The 16875-nt window shown below is 48.3% G+C and overlaps 1 protein-coding gene across 1 annotated transcript in view; it reads right to left on the bottom strand.

Annotated features, from left to right (window-relative positions):
• The window catches only part of LOC104547720 (monocarboxylate transporter 2-like), a 27220-nt gene extending 10449 nt beyond the window's left edge, over positions 1 to 16771 (bottom strand). Inside the window, exon 1 of the mRNA XM_010193531.1 lies at positions 16555 to 16771. Coding sequence (XP_010191833.1) covers positions 16555 to 16771 — 217 coding nt within the window. The remainder of the gene's footprint in view (positions 1 to 16554) is intronic.
• Positions 16772 to 16875: the final 104 nt, after the last annotated feature.

Raw genomic sequence — 16875 nt, forward strand, 5'->3', positions numbered from 1 at the left:
ATGGTCCCTGAGGTAGGTATCTTCTAACAGAAGGGCAGGTATGACACAAAGCAAGTAAAACTCTGCAATATTAGCGCCTCTGAGGTGCTGCTGACAGCTTCTAGGGTGACTTCAGGAAGAAAATGGATAAAGAGAGAAAGATGATCCACAGTGTGGAGATGGCAGCATGTCCCATGCCACGCAGTGACTGTGAAGTCGGTGACAGCTCCTGCCCCCAGGACATCAAAGTGTCATCAGAGAAGGTAAGCAGCAATAACAAATCAGGCGAACACATGATACCAACATAGGAGCTTCTTGATTTATTATGATGCTAAACCATACACACAAAGCACTGGCTCACATTACGAGGCTGATATTATGAATACTGTTGCATTTTTAATGCCTCTATTTAATGCAATTCCAATACCGCTGCCCAGGACTGAAGCTTCAGCAGAACAGTTGTTAATTAAATCTTAATAGCAGTCTACATAAGTAGAAACAGTTTGGGATGATGGATTAGCCAGAGCTCAGAAGAACCAGTTTGGTCTTGTATTTATGTAAAGAGGTGGCTCAGAAAAGTGCAAAATTATGAAAGAGGGAAATGGCTTAACAAAGTCTGTGCACGTTGAGAGGAAGCATTTAAATCTGAGGAAGTGGAATATGCCAGCAGCTTTGGGCGGAAAGAAGGGAGGTCTTGTGTGCAGTAGTCTCAACCAGCTGGAGGACCAGTAAAAATCCGAATCGCAGAAAAATAATATCAGTCAGAGGGGCTTTGAAGGTCTCAGGACCAACCTCCTCTGAAAGCAGAGCCAACTCTAAAGTTAGATCAGGCTGAGGAGTCAGAATGAGAGAAAGCAAAGTGAGCAAGAGCGAGCAGTCCAGAAGTCAAGCTGTGAGTTGTAAGAAAAAGATTCTGAATTACTTCAAACCCCTGAGCCAAAACATTGCAAAAATGATGCTGGAAATGAGGTGGGGGAATACAGGCAGCATTTAACATCTTATTTTACCTGACTATTTCTGGTGCTGTGTGCCTGTTTGCCTTCATTCCTGCCATTACGAAGAGCCCACGCTGTCCACATACAGATTACTGGAAAGGGGTATTTTACAGATTACTGGAAATGGGTATTTTAAGCTTACAGGCACCTCTGAAGAGTTTGTCTGTGGGATCTACCTCACCGCAGAGCCATTTCATAGGATATTTACCTTTGCTTAAATAATCTCAACCAGAAATAGCATCAGAGCTCTTTCCAGACCCTGCAAACCACAGCACACTTGAGCACAGGAGCTGAACCCAAAATCCCCAATACCCCCTCAGCATGGCTGACAGCATCCAAACAAGTTCTCAGCTGTTATAATGTGCAAGAATAACAAACAGTTTGTATGACTGCTTAAATCTAAGGAATGAACCCACTGTTACATCTGTAATATGTAAACTATTTTTCACTAGATATCTAAGGTCAAAACACTCATAAATGTAATACACACAAGCACATTCTTAACAGCATCCCTGTCACTGTGTAATCTGGGAGCTGGTCCCATCAAATGCACCACTCAATTAAAATTTCTGTGAGTGTATAATTACATGACGAGTTTTTATCTCCTAATCCTGTAACTGGATTCATGTGCATGCATCCTTTCGCTGCACAGAGCACTACAGAATTCAATGAGAAGTTGTGGGGAAAGAGATAGATATGTCAGATCAGCACAGCAGGAAGGGGACCCCTTTCTCACTGAGCTTCCCCTGGCCAGGGCTTGTACTTGCACCATGCTTGAGCTGGTCTCAGCATGTGCTGAAAGTCAATAGACCAAGCCAGTGTTCCTCGGAAAGGCACCGGCAGACTCCTCTGCTGCCTAAGGGCACACAACGCTTCCATTTTTCAATTTTCCACATGTCCGCGTTTCTTCAGAATCGATCTAATTGCTCAGCCAAGAAAATGTGGTTTCAATTACCCCTCCCACTGGAAGTGGGCTTTCACATTAGACCTAAAACTACAGGACACTATATCACAGAGCACAGCATTTAAAGCCCACAAGACTTCTGCTAAGGCCCCTTTCCTGCTTTGATCTGGGCCAGTTCCTTGGGAGAGAAGCCCCTGCTATGAAAAGTGAAAAAAAATGCTCACTTATGTCCTATTCTTGCAGTATTCACCTCAGGAAGAAGGGGAATATGGATCCACACCCCCCTTACTGCAGTCAATAAGCTGTTGTATTGGCTTCACCCATCGGTAGGGATGGGTTTGGACCATGACAGAAGATGTTGAACAGGAAGGTGCTGAGGGTGGGACACATTCTGCTCTGATGAAAGCCAAAGTTCATATCCCAGCCACTGGCTTTACAAATGGAAGCACCTTTCCTGTGCCCCTGGGGCACCCTCCATGAACGCGCAGTGTCTTCAACCACATCCCAACTTCCCAGCGATCACTTATTAAGCCATGAGACCACAGTTGCTCCCTGTTCTTGTCCTGTGTGATCTCTCAGCAATGCTTTACAGCAGGTCTGTGTGGCCTTCAGCAAACAGCCTTCATCTGCTATAGCCAGCATTATCAGTTTTACAGCGGAATAACCACCCCAGGCAGTCGGGGTGGGAGAGCTGCGGTCTCAAAGGTGTTACCTGCCTGGGCTGGGCCGAGCTCACAGGGAACTGTGACAGACTTCAGAAGCAGCATAAGCCTTTCTCCTTCGGAGACTGAAACCTAAATTCCAGGCCCTGTGAGCCTGCTTTGCTGAAGAAGCAGGGTGTACAGGATCACAGCACATGCTTGTGAGTGACAGCATCTGATCTCCCCTACCAGCCTCACCTACACAGGACTGAGGGTCAGAGAACTCTAAGTGTAGCCAGTTAGAGGAGAAAACAACAGCAGAGCATCTGGACTAAACCTTTCCAGCCACTGGAGAGTCCACAGCAAAGGCCACGATGAGCACTCAACCTGCAGGGAAAGCAGCAGCTAAACCAACACTGTATGAGACACAAGAGAATCCAACCCAAGGTCTCCAACAGTTGGGAAACCAAACTTCCCTGAGCTGTTCTGTAACAGTGCTGGGCAGACCTTTCAAACACACTGAACCAAATGCAAAATCACAGCCCCAAAATTACTTCCACTGAAGTCATGTGGACCTACATAAATGTCCATAGGCTTTAATGGAGCAGCCTTTCAAAAGCTGTCCTGTCTCTCAGCAGAAACCAGCACATGCAATATGTCACATAGCTTTGCACACTTCAGCACGCAAACCCTGCCAATTTGGACAGGCGTACGGCACGCAGACACGTCCACCTCCACCCTGCCCAGATGTCTCCAGTCATCAGCATCACACCCAGCAGATCCAAAGGCGCCTCTCCTGCCCCGCTCTGCCACATGCCACCCATAGTGTATTTCTCATAGGGGTCTGATCAGCCATCAAGAATTAGGTAGCTTTAACAGCAGTGTTCTGGGGAGCTTCGGAAATCATCAAATAGCTCAAGCAAAAGCAGAGGAATTAAGAAGAGGGAACAACAAAGCCAGCACCGCAGTTGTGGGAAATGGGAAACACGATTACTGCTTTGCTTGCAGCTATTGCAAAAATTAAAAGTGTGACAGCCCCTGGAAACACAGTGGAATTGAAAAGCGGGACCTGTCATTTACCAGTTACTCAGCCTGCATGAAAAGAATAAAGATGCTGTATATTACCACACAGAAACCAATTATGGTAACGACGTGTACAGCTTAGATCCCAAGGCACCTTTACTTGCTAATACTTGCCTGGTCAAATGTGCAGGAACCACAGGCTCTCTGTCCTGGCATCCAAACTAAATCCTCCTTCCTTCCTGTGAGCCATGGCAGGAGAAACTACAAGAGTTGGGGTGATCTTTGCCTCTTAATTTACAGAGCCAGATGAGGACAGGGCAGGAGAAACAGCTGGCAAAGCTCTCACAAAGCCGTCATTTACCTGCTTTGACCTTGCAGAAGCAGCCACAGTCCCCAAAAAGGAGCAAAAGCCACCTCAGCTGTTGAGCGTGTCCCCTGACATGCGGCTTCTCAGCAACTGGAGCAGCCAGGGCTAGTGTCACCCAGCCAGCGCTGGCCACACAACCCCACCACCATGGCAGCATCACCCCTTCTAATGAAGTCACTAGAAGTAAAATTTAATCACACCCTTGCACTGAAATGCACTACATGGACAAGGGATAGTGCTTCACTGCGAGAAGGGATGGCATTTCCACCCACCCAGCCTTAAGAAACAAGACATCCCCTTCCACAACCCAGCAAGTGGATTTCTTCCTCCCAGCAAACTTCAAGCCACGGCCATCATTTATTGTCATTCGCAAGGGGACGACACGAGGCAGCGACAGACACAGGGGGATGCTGAGGCTCATCCTGCTGCTGGCTTCACTCAGCACCATGCCTGTGGCTCTGCACCTCCACTGCCTCGCAGGGCAGTGCTGGAGGACACCATCATGCCCTGGGCAAAGCAAGGAAAGCCTGCTCCGAAATGCCTTGCTTTACAGCCCAAGCCCTTGCAGAGCAGGGTGCACACGAAAGGGGTGTTCTGCCTGCAATAACACCCTGCAGCCTGGAGAGCAATGGTTCGCACCAAATATCCGCAAAAGATGCTGCTGGAATCACAGGCCTCCTGGAAGACCGATGTAACATAAAGCGCTATCCTCAGCCCATATAAATCATGCTGGGTTAGTGCCTGTCCTGTATAAACCCTCTCTTTTCTCATACCTGTGGCAGATTTCCATTTGTTGTTAGCTGGTACATGAAAGGCCATGTCAAAGAAGCTGATCTTGGTGGCAAGCATAACACAGTAACTTGCCAGTGGGAAATAAAGCAAGCCCTAACTCATTTGTTAGCTTGTCCAATTACTTTTCACCTTGAGTTTTGTGTCTACCGAAGTGAAAAGGACCCTGAAGAGGAGATTGGAAAACCATAAAGAAAATGCAAAATACCCTGGACTCTCCTTTCTTCCCCTCCACAAAGCCAGGCCATCTTGTCATTTATTCTTTCTGAGCTGCTGTACTATGACCCAGAGAGGATCATAGCACCGAGCTGGCACTTAACAAGAAATATCAATCCAGACTGGCTTAAATTCTTGCAAGTGTGACAGTGTTCAAAAAATAGACACCTGAATTGCCTTCCTGTTTTCCTCAATAAGTCTTATTAATTTTTTATGAGCTGCAAAACTTCCAGTTTGGGTGCAAAACACTGAAGTATTCTTCACAAGGACTAGAACATTCTTCTCTCCCATACGTCTGACCATACATTTATACCCCCTACTTGTACAGCTCATTTTTCATTTTTTTTTTTAACTTCACCTAATACTAACAGAAAGGGCTTTCCTCCTTTTTGGTGGAACCTGCCTTGGATGAATTTCTGCTGAAATATTGCTCTGCAGGGCTCTCAGAGAAGCAGCTAAGAGTTGAGACATTGCAAGACAGACCCCATAACCCAGAGACCTCCATGCAACATGGGTTTTTACCCAGGTTTCACAAGACTGACCTTCTGACAGTGTAAAGTGGCACAGAGCCATGGCAAACATCGTATTTCTACTGGTGAGACCATTTGATGGCCATGCAGACCATAAAAGAGCAACAATTTCAAGCTGTCCACTGCATGGACAGTGCTGAGAGATTTGAGGCCAGAGGTGCCCCCATCACCAGGGCTGTAATGTGCAGCTCAGCTTTTCCCACTTGTTCACAGTGACAAGTGGCTCTAAAAAGCTGTTAGTGCACAGGGACATTGGTCAGCACCAAAAGCACTGCCCACATAATTTTCAAACTGCTGTGAAAACACAGATAATACCAAAGAACTCAGCACGACATGAGTGGCGTTGAATATGTGGAGCCAGTGGGGACATAAGAAAGAGAAGAGCATACTCAGCTTTGAGGAAAGCGGGGAAATAATTTATACTAATAAAACAAAGCCTATTATTACACCAGTAGTAAAACGATGACAGGAGCAGGCCTGCAATTTGCTCAGTAATAATCTCATTCCCTCCATGGAATAACAGCACTGCCTTTGGCCTCGTAATTTATCCACCAGGGTAGCAGCCCACTGTAACAGAGCAACCTCCTCATTACCCCACAAATGAAAGCAAGTGTCCCCGCATTATTAACTCCAGGATCCACCGCCCTCCCAAGACGGAGGGGATCCAGTCAGCCACCAGCATCCAGTAACGATGCATGGCCCAAAAATGAGGTGGACTGAGAAAACATGGGACACAGCTGCAAAGGCAGGGGAAAGGGATAGGAGGGTTACAACCTGCAGCCTTCCAGGCCTTTTGCCTTGCTAGAAGAGAAGTCCAGGACTTCGGTGGCTCATGCTCTTAAGTGTTTATTACCAGGGCTTGGAGAATACCTGCTTACCACCTACCCATGTTAAATGAGCCCTGCATGTGCCTCCTCCAGATCACCAGAGAGGAACTGGTGGTACCTGGTGATAACACAGTGTATTATTAGTCCCAACTGCTTGGTTCAACATGTTCTGCATCCAGAGTGGCTGAGGAGCCCACACACTGAGGTTCTTCCCCAGGCAGTGCTGCTGGAGACAGGACGGCCATACGCACTGGTGCAGGAGGAAAAGTGGCAGTGAGCAAACACCCCAGGTGACAGCCATGGTGTAAAATCCCCCTCTGCCAGACCCCAAAGGGCAGCTTCCAAAGACCTGTCCACCCCTGAGCCATCCTGATGCTTTCTGTGTGTATTACTTTGCACTGCAAATAGTAACTTTTAAATAAGGAGGCTGAAGTCCAGCATATGCAATAGCAGCTCCAACCAGTCACCAGAAGCTGCCTCTCTTTCTTCCTCATCGGTGAAGAAAATGGTCTCTGTGTTAAAGGGGACAATGACTGCAGTTTCAGCACAGCCCCTGCGAGATGCAGAAGCCAAGCATGGGAGGGGCTGCCTGGGTACGCATTGCTTGGTCATCAAGCTGGTAGGTCCAGGCTCTGTGGTGCTGGGTCTCCCAGGCAGGATTGGCACCATACCCCGCTGGGAAGGCAGAGAGGGTAACAATACCGTGCAGAAACAACACCACGGCAGCCCTCCCCTGCACCCAGCAGACATGTCCTCGGGAAGCCAGGGACCCTCACCTCCCACCAGAAATACATGCATTTGCCACAGCAGCATCCTGATGTTAGAAAAAACAGAAGAAAACCAAATCAGACGAGGCCCACAGTTCAGAAAGACAAAGTGTCCTCTTCCTTATCCAGCAATCTTATCTGATCAGAGCCTCGGCATTTCAATTTCCAGCTTACACAGCTGACGCGCACTGCTCCTGCGGCACACGGAGGAGCCACAGGCCAACAGCTCCAAAAATGGGGCTGGAGCCAAGGTCCTTCGTGTCACTTTGTATTTAGGCAACGAAGTAACCGCTGCTGCAAGGGGGTGGCTCGCAGGCGCCCAGCACGCAGATGCCTGTGCTCTGTGGTTTGGATCTCACCCATGCAGCAGATCCCTGCCTCTGACCTTCAGAAGGACACGACGTCACCTTTTTTTGAATTTCTCTCCCATTATTTTTTAGCTAACTTTTTGCTTTGCAGGACCGCAGACTTGTATCCCTTCTGCCACTTGAAGCCCAGCTGCAGAACACAAGTTCCCCACGCAGCTGAAGCGCCTAAGCGCCTATCCCCAGTATCATCAGCCCTTCATTAGCAGTCTTAACACTGCTCCACAAGCAAATCATCCCCACATGGACATGCTCTCCCAAAGGGCTTTGTCCACCTCCAGGAAGCCCTACCTTATTTGACCAAGAGACAAATGGTGGAGAAGAGGAAAGGGCAGAAGAGCTGCAATGCTGCAGGACAGTTGGCATTACACAAAACTCACACTGTACTGACCAGGGGAAGAAGCTTTCACTTCAAGTGCTTGAACTTCACTTGGAGGAATGGATAACTTATTCCTGGGCTTTACACCTGCCTGTGAAGCACTGACAGCCCCTCAACCAAAACTCTTCCCCTTCTTCTTCCTAGTTCTTATTAACCTCGGTTTTTATTAAGTCTATCACATCTCTATTACTGCTGCCTGGTGACCTTGCTAGCTCCAATGAAGGGCGAAATGATAAAGCTTTGTGACCAAGCCCACGAACACAGAAATATTTCACCTGAACCTATAGTGCTATTATAGCTCTTAAGTAGAACAGGGCTATTTAAAAAAATAAAAAATATAAGCACATACATAGTGACCTTGCAGGGCTTGAGTGCTCTCTGAGAGTCAGGAGTAGTATATGAATCTGCAGTGCCATCCATTACAGAAATCAAACCATTCCTCATCCAGCTTTAACAAAATCCATGATCATAATGGTGCTGCTACCTCAGGGATTGCCTCAGCACGGGAAGACTTCATGTTTCAATGACACAGAGAGGCTGATGGACTCTTGGTGGGACTCCAAGAGGTGGTAACAATAACCAAAGGATGAAGTCCAGCACTGGGATGCTGAGCCACAGGTACACAGGGAGCACCTGCCTGGGCTCAGGTCACAGGGGCAGGATGCTGGATATCCATCGAGGAGAAAATGAGATATTCCTTTTGTTTCAGCCTACACACAAAATTCAGGTGGAAAAGGAGATGCTCAGTGAAATCCTAGTCTGAGAACTTTTGTTGAACCAACGCTGTAAATGCGTAAGTCTGAGACAGACTTTTTAGTAGGGCCTGTTGTGATAAGACAAGGAGTAATGGTTTTAAACTAAAAGTGTATCGATTCAGGTTAGATATAATTAAGATATTTTTACGAGGGTGGTGAAACACTGTACAGGTTGCCCAGAGAGGTGGTGGAGGCCCCATCCCTGGAGATATTCAAGGCCAGGTTGGACAGGGCTCTGAGCAACTTGATGTGGTTGAAGATGTCCCTAATCATGGCAGAGGGCTTGGACTGGATGAGCTTTAAAGGTTTCTTCCAACCCAAAATATTCTATGAAACAGAAAGAGCTGACACATGATACATTACTGCAAATATCACCTGTCCTCCCCTCCTCACTCAGCACTAAGGGCTTGGGTCACTTCAGACACCCTCAAGTAACTGAGGCATCCCACAGGGTGGTCAGACACAACACAGGACCCCAAGGACACAGGTGCTCAGTTTCCTGGGCAGACCATGGAGCAGTCAGCTACACAAGGCAGACCCACAGGGCATCCATATGGGCTGAACATCTCCAAATGCAAACCATGCTGAGGCACTGACCCTTTCATGTCTCTGCTGAGCCCATGTTTCAGAAAATCATGAGAAGCCCATAGTGCAGCCACCCAAGCATAATGCACAAGGATAACGCCTTCGCTTTTTAGGAACTTGCAGGCTCGGGACTCTGGGTTTCTTAAAGAAGAAGAAAAAAAGCCCCAGCAGATGGCCCAGCTCATTTCTCAGCAGCAGAGGTGAAGACAGCAGCACCAATATCTGCAAAAGGACACAAGCCTTGCAGAGATGATATCTTAAACAGGACAACAGCCCCGCAGGACGCTCCACGTAGGCAACTCGCTGCCATATAAATAGCTCAGCTGTTTGGGACACCACACATAGAAAATCTACAGCAAAATTCTGGGCAATGCACAGTTTTGCCAGGCACACCCATCACCGAGCTTTTAGCAGGTGAAGTCTCCACCAGTCAGAGCATCTCCTGCCCTGGGGCTTTCAGTCTATCAGGCAATGTCTGAACCAAACCTGGCTTGCAGAGATCTTGCATCTCCTGAGGCCTGGCCTCTGTTACTCACTTGCTGCTTGTGAAAAAAACCCCACAGCTCCCTTCTTATGCCTCAGTTTCCCCTTTTAGTTGTACTTCACAACTATTAGCAAGCACTCAGGATGGGTGGAGAGCCCTGGGTGAGGCCTTCTGGCAGCAGAGAAGGTTTTGATGAAGTTTGGGCCAGTCCAAAAGAGAACATTGGCAGTTTTGATTAAGTAAAAACTGCAGGATCAAACTTATTATTAATACAGCTTTATGCCACTGGATGTTGTAAGGTGCTTTCTAAACCTGTCGCTGCGATACATCATGCTAGCAGTGTAATAAAATACAGCTATAAAATTTTGGATTAAATGTTCAAGGTCAGTGGCCGACTTTCAACTTCCCAGTCTCTTCCTTGCTGTTTTAGTGGGTGCTCTATTAAGCAGTTACAAGCTCTGGGAGAAAGTTTCTTCAGAGAAGAGACTCGGTCGTGGAGTATCTCCAGAAATAAATCTTCAGACATTTCATCCAATTACAAACCAATCTATAATAAATAACAGGACTAATAAACACTGGCTGGCTTCAGGATAAGGCTTTTACTTCAGAAATGCTCTCATCTCTCTTGTGTTTGCAAGAGGTGCCTCGCTGCTCCTGTCTTTGCAAACAAGGTAGAAGGTGATTCTCTAATTTTAGCAGAAATTTGGATCTGTAAGAACAGCACCTTGGAGATTTTGGGGGGAGTGTTACAGCAGCACATAGTGAGACTGAGACCAAGACTCCCCTGCCCTACATCCTGAATAAGAACAATGTATGGCCCAACTTACCTTTTTATGTATTAAGAGGCAACAGAAGCAGCACATATTTACCTCTGCAAGCTGCATACCGACGTGCAGAAGGCTTAGCTGCACAGCAGTTCAAAAGAAAGAGTGAGATTCTTTAAAATGAAGGAAAACAAAGGTCAGACATCTCCTGCTCTACCCCAGCTGTTCAAGCTTACCAGCTGAAATGACTCTGTGTCAGGATCTGGTCTCTGAGTTCCACTCAGGTGACTTCTGTTGTTTCATTGCAATGAGGAAAGGAGCACTTTGGCCACAAGGCCACCATAATACCAAAAAAACCCCCACAACACAAAATGCAGATACTGTCCTAGGTATTGAATTATTCTCACTATTCTGGCACACATCCTCTTGTTCAAACTCTAACAGTTGGCTATAATAAAATACATTGTTTCTTTCCACGATCCTTACCTCTCTTACACCCCTAGAGGAGACCACAACAGCCACGAGAACATTGCTGCTGTTAAATTAGTAGCATCAGTATTTCTTTTTTTTAAGAATGCTTGGCTGCTTCCCCCAGTGCTGAATAGGGCACCTAAATTAGTCACAAATTAATATTGCTTATCTCTTCTGGGAGCTCAGCTGCCCCCTGCTTTCCCTGGGTAATGGCTACCTCTGGGGACACACCTGTGGCATAGCTTGAAACGTCTCAGATGTTAAAAACAGGGAAAGGGCAGCTCAGTTTGGTACCGTGAACATGATACAAAGGAGCCAGGAGGCATGAAGGCCAAAGACTTTCAGTTTTGCAATGTCATTATTTAAGACAGTCTCCTTGAACAAAACTCATCCCTGCCCAAGGGGCAAGACCTTGGGAGCCTTGGTCTTGTGTTGGCACAGCACAGTGCATGGAGGCAGTTTGCACAAGGAATCACAGAACGTGAGGAGTTGGAAGGGACCTGGAAAGCTCCCCCAGTGCAACCCCTGCCAGAGCAGGATCACCAGAGCACTCACACAGGAACACGGCCAGGGGTTTGGGTGTCTCCAGACAAGGACACTCCACAACCTCTCTGGGCAGCCTGGGCCATGCTCTGCACCCTCACACTGACAAAGTTTGTCCTCATCTTCAGCTTGAACCTCCTGTGCTCCAGCTTGGGACCATTGCCCCTTGTCCTGGCATTGGACATCCCAGAGCAGAGCCTGGCTCCTGACACTGCCAAGGACACGCAGCAGCACAATGGGTGCCCCTGTGATGCTCCACATTTTGACAGTGTTGGTGTGTTCTTGTCACCCCCCGAGCCTGATACCCGGGAGTTGAGCTGCAGCTGAAGAAACCTCTAGGGAAGGATGGTGACGTCTCCCCAGGTACCTTATGGACAGATCCTAGTTCCTATGCTTTACAACCGGCAAAGACTCTGCTCCATAATACTTTTCATTTGGGGGTAAGGAAGGAGCTCTCTGCCCATGACCAAAACAAAAAATTAAAGCAGAAACACTGCTAAACAGAGATCCTTCTTTGTCAGATTGACAGGGTTTGACCCTGCAGCATCTGGCCAGAGAAAAGCAATGTTTTCTTGTTCTCCTCACTCACCAACCTCCCCATTTGTCCTCCATGGAAACGTGGGATTGCTGAACATGAACGCTGGTGAGAACTGCAAGCACCCGATCATAAAGTCCAGGCTATCCACTTTACTGCACACTGATCTGTTTTACTACTTGTATTATAGTGACAGAATTGTTTCCTGCAACCTAGTTCAGGTTAAGAAACTGGGGGATGAGACACATTAAAACTCCTGCAATATATATTGCCAGAGCTTCGGCTGGTGTAAAACAGCTTCCTAGGGGAATTAAGCAAAAGGCGAAGGGCAGGAACAGGTCGGCTGCTGATTTTTCAGTCTTGGTCTGAAAAACTGGCACTGCTCTGGTGCTACAAGCCAAAGCTTCAGGTGGTCACCGTAAATCTGCATCCATGCTGTCAAAGTCAATACAGCTACTCCAGCAGAGATTTGGGTTAGTTCATGACATCATTTGCAGAAAACAGGCTTCATTTGCATTATTTATGAGATGCAAACATTAGCTTTGTAACAACACAGTAAGCAGCGCAGCCTAAAAACAAGTCCTCACACCAACAAGCATGCCAAGGAAACACGGGGCTGATTCCTGAGGAGGTCTGCAAACAAAGGCTGCTGTCAGTGAGAGCTGCAGAACCTCCGTGCCCTGCCAAGGTGCCCAGCAAAGCTCCTGGGGACAGAGAGAACCGAGCAGGGTGGCCAGGTCAGTCCCAATGAGGGACATTCCCGTGCTCAGATGCCATCCTCGCTGCCCTGGGTGCTGGCTCTGAGAGCTGCAGCACAGCCTGGAGACGTGGCTGAGCACTGGGGAGGGGACAGCAACGGCACAGCCTTTTCCTGGAGCCAACTGAGCAAACAGCAGAGCTCTTGGGGAAGGCGTTTAATCTACGTGGCCACCTTCCAAACCATGGCCGTTTACTGCTGCTGGAGCAGGGGGCAGGGTGGAGGTGTGGCAAGTTTGAGGTGGCCCTTTTGTGGCTGTGATGCCCACACCCAACACCTTTTGGCCCATTCAGCCCCTCCCAGGACAAGGGGCCTGACACCTCACGTAGGAGATGCTCAGTGCACCCATCATGGTTCCTGCGTGGTTGTGACCCATGTACCCCTGCACTTCCACACAGGCTGTGACTGTTCTGCTTCACCACTGGTTTGGGAAAGGAAGGGGGGAAAAGGAAGGGGAGGAAACAAGAAACCATGAAAATAATTACTTGGTTTAGTAACCCTAGCAGTTACTCAGGACTATGCTGAAAGCTTACTTTGCACTTGCAAAATTTCTTTCTTTTTTCAGAAAAGATTAGCAAAAATCCAGTGCCACATGAGCATCCTAGCAGCTCTAACAGGCACCGCAGCAGAGCCAGACTTTGGCAGCTCACAGGAACCAGCGCCCCATTCCTTTAATGAAAACTTCCCAATCACTGAGGTCGTTCATAAGTCAAACCCACTGTGGCATTAAGTGCCCAGTCAATCAAATTAGATGTGTTAAATGCACTCCTGGGCACGTGGGCTTCATTTGCTCCATGTTCTGCAAACTCCCACCGCAGCCCTCCCTGCAACCACTGAGCAGCTCAGCCCAAATCACCACAGAGGAAGGATGAACAAAAAAAGCATCAATCTTACCCCAGAGCAGAGCAGGGGAGGGGTGAGCTATTAAATAGACATGACTTTGAGCAACTGCCAGGCAAGTGGGAAGGTACAAAGGCACAATCACCTGCAATTACGTCTAACAGTGCCCAGTTGTATCATCCTCCACATCACCGTATAATAGCGCAAGGGAGGGTAAAGTTGAAGCTCCTAGCAAAAAGGCAGCAGATGCTCAGTTAATTGGGATAAAAGTCCACTACAGCATCCCAGGTGCAGGGCATGCTGCACTGGCTTGCACAATTGGAGAGAAAGTGAAGGAAGTGGGTTGGAAAGTCTGCAGATGGGAAAAGGCAGAGGCGATCGGAGCAGCATTTCACCTGCTCCAGCACCAGCTCATGGGCCGTGATCTGCACCCCGACAGGCTCAAGCCCCAGAGCTACACCCCCATAAGCAACTTTGGGCACTGATAGGTCCAGGGTTAAACTGCAGAGCACGTTCCTCACTCAGCTGCGGTCAGGTACAAAGCATTTCTGCCATACCAGAGGATGGGAGGACATATTTTTGTTGGAAGACAAAGCAGAGCTGGCAACAACCCACAGAGGCAGCCAGGGAGCCCCCAAGCTACATAAAACTACTTTTGCGCTCTTATTGCGGCATTACTGGATAGGTGATGGGATACTGCTTCAGCACGTGGCAGTATGCAGAAGGGGCATGAGTTTTGGGGCTGCTCCATCAACATCTTCCCTTGCAACCACAGCAGAGAAAGGTTTCCCACTGCTTCACTGTGGATGATGGTGGTTGAAGTCATAAGATCATCATCAGGATGCCTTGAGCCCCAGCTAACACCTACCCAAGACTGACTGCAATGGCAGAAACAGTGTTTCCCCAGGAGGAAAGCAGCACTATACGATGCCCCAAGCAACTAGGAATAGAGAGAAGTGTGCTGGGCACCAGTCATCAGGGAAAGCAGCGGTCCCTGCACTCCATGGGACATGTTTAGCACACACATCTATATTAAAACCCCAACCACAGCCTTCCCAACAAGCGATGTCCTAATTTTAGTACCAGACCATGACATTTACAGCAACCTCCACTTGTCCACATACTTTTGGTACCCAACCTTAGCCATCTCTCTTTGGCCTCCAAAACATGCAGCTTCCTAGACACATCTGTAGGCAACTGAACACATCAAAGGCATGGGCTGCCTGCTTCTCCTTGTTTTCCCACCCAATTGATACAGAGACATTCCACATAGTTTACCCCAGCCCTTTAAAACAGCTTTTAAGTAGCATCTAAATGACAAGCGGTCCTTCAGCCTGCCTTCCCACAGCAGTGTTGCCCTGCCCATTGCACCCCACTTGCTCCTGTTCAGCCTACACAGAGCCTCACTGTTTCCTTTTCACTGCAGACCACTTATTTATATTTCTGGGGTCAAGGAAAAAGTGCTTTATTCTGCATTTCATAACAGGTCCCAGTGGAAATCTATCCCAAAGCTGCAGTGCTCCCCAGGCTCAGCATCCCATTAGGGAAGCCAAGGGGGATGGCCTGGGACAATGGCAGTGGCTCGAGCAGAGGATTTCTCTTGCTCGTGCTTTGCCCTCAAAGTGCTCCATTTGTGGGTTCTCAAATGGGAACTCAGCCTTCGCAGAGCTGCTCTCAGTGGGACCAAGCCTTTGCAGCAGGTTACAACACGGTGGGTTACAGTGGGCTGCAATTCAAGAATTGCTGGCAAAAGCATCGTGAATTTCATTACCAACTGCGCTCTCCAAAAAGCACTACAGTGCATTATTGAGGAATAAAAAACAAATCTATTTTTTAAAACAGAGAATATTTTCAGGATTGTTTCAGTAGCCAGGATAAACACTGATGAAGTTTCCTGAAACTTCAGGTTGTGGTTCCTGTCTAGCTTCTATTGCAGAGATGATCAAAGGCAGCCCAAGTTTTTCATTGAGTCAAAAAGAGCAAAGTTACATGCACTGCTTTTGCAACTGATAAGAACAACTGACTCCGGCGCTTTCCTTGCTGTAATTATAAGCTGCCACAATAAATAAGCAGCTATTTTGTTTATTGCTATACTCCCCGCTCAGCTTTGGCTAAAACCCAGACCCAGCTATTTCGCACCAGCCTGTTCTCAATACTTTTTTACTGAGTCCACGGAAACCTTTTGCATGTAATCTTCTGGTTTCTGGTAGGGGATCACCACTGCTACCCTCAGCAATGCACCAGGTCTGGGTCACACCACTACTCCACAGCCTCTCAGGTGCAAAGTGACCAACTTGGGTCAAAGCAAGGCAGGAGGACACCAGTGTTACTTTGCAGCAGCTCACCCGTCCATTCGTCACTTAGGTACAAGAAGCAGGGCTGGGTTTGCCTGCCTTTGGGTAAACAGAGGTGCTGTGTGACAGGGCCAAGGCCATGTTTTGTTTGCGGTGCCAGAAAAATCCCTCAGCGCAGCCCACAGCTGGCAGCATGGCTGGGGAAGGGGAGGCAGCAATGGGACACACCACGCAGCTCAGCTGCCGGTGTGTAGAGGATATCGTACCCCTTTGTAAAGGCTTCTGCATAACCCTGCACCCATAGTAGTGAAAAAAGCCCTATTTCGAAAAGAAACAAAGTGCTGCAGCCCCATCTGGAAATAAAGGGGATGGCAGCATGCAACTGGTCCCAGACAACATTTTTAAAGGTGTTTGGAGTCCCTCATGTGCCCAAAAGGCACCTAGAGGGGTCAAAAGACGCCTGCACCCGCTGAACCCAGTGACAAATTCAGAAAGCACCAGGCCTGTTTGAAAATCCCAATCCACGCCAATTTACCACAAAAAAACTGCCCTTTAGTCCATTTAGGCTTCATGTTACTTGTTTCTCTAAACATTGCACACACGATCAGAAAATAAAGCCGTTGATAGTACCCATATAGACAGACACTGCTGCCTTCCTTGGGCGCTGGCCCTGAGCGGAGAATTCGGGCTTATTTCAGCTTTCACAACACACTGCAATGCAGGGACTGGTGCAGGTTTACTCACCTGCACCGTACGTCGTGGCCAACATGATCGAGGAGACCCACGCGATCTCGCTATAGGAGGTGCCAAAGAAATCCTGGATTTCTTTGAAGAAGATAGCTAAGCCTTTGGGGAAGGCGTACGCAAAGCCGATAGAAATGAAAGCGCCGAAGACCACCACCCAGCCCCGGCCGCCGTCCGGCGGGCCGGGGGCTCGCCCCGCAGTGGTGGGGGGCGGCATGGCCGGGCTGGGCAAGCGTCCACCCAACGCTCCTTGGGAAGCCCTGGAAAACAAAGTGCAAAGGCGCAGTCAGTCCCGGAGACGCTGCTCCCCCAGACCCCCCG

This window comes from Mesitornis unicolor, unplaced genomic scaffold, assembly GCF_000695765.1.
Source record: "Mesitornis unicolor isolate BGI_N332 unplaced genomic scaffold, ASM69576v1 scaffold24981, whole genome shotgun sequence".
NCBI lineage: Eukaryota > Metazoa > Chordata > Aves > Mesitornithiformes > Mesitornithidae > Mesitornis > Mesitornis unicolor.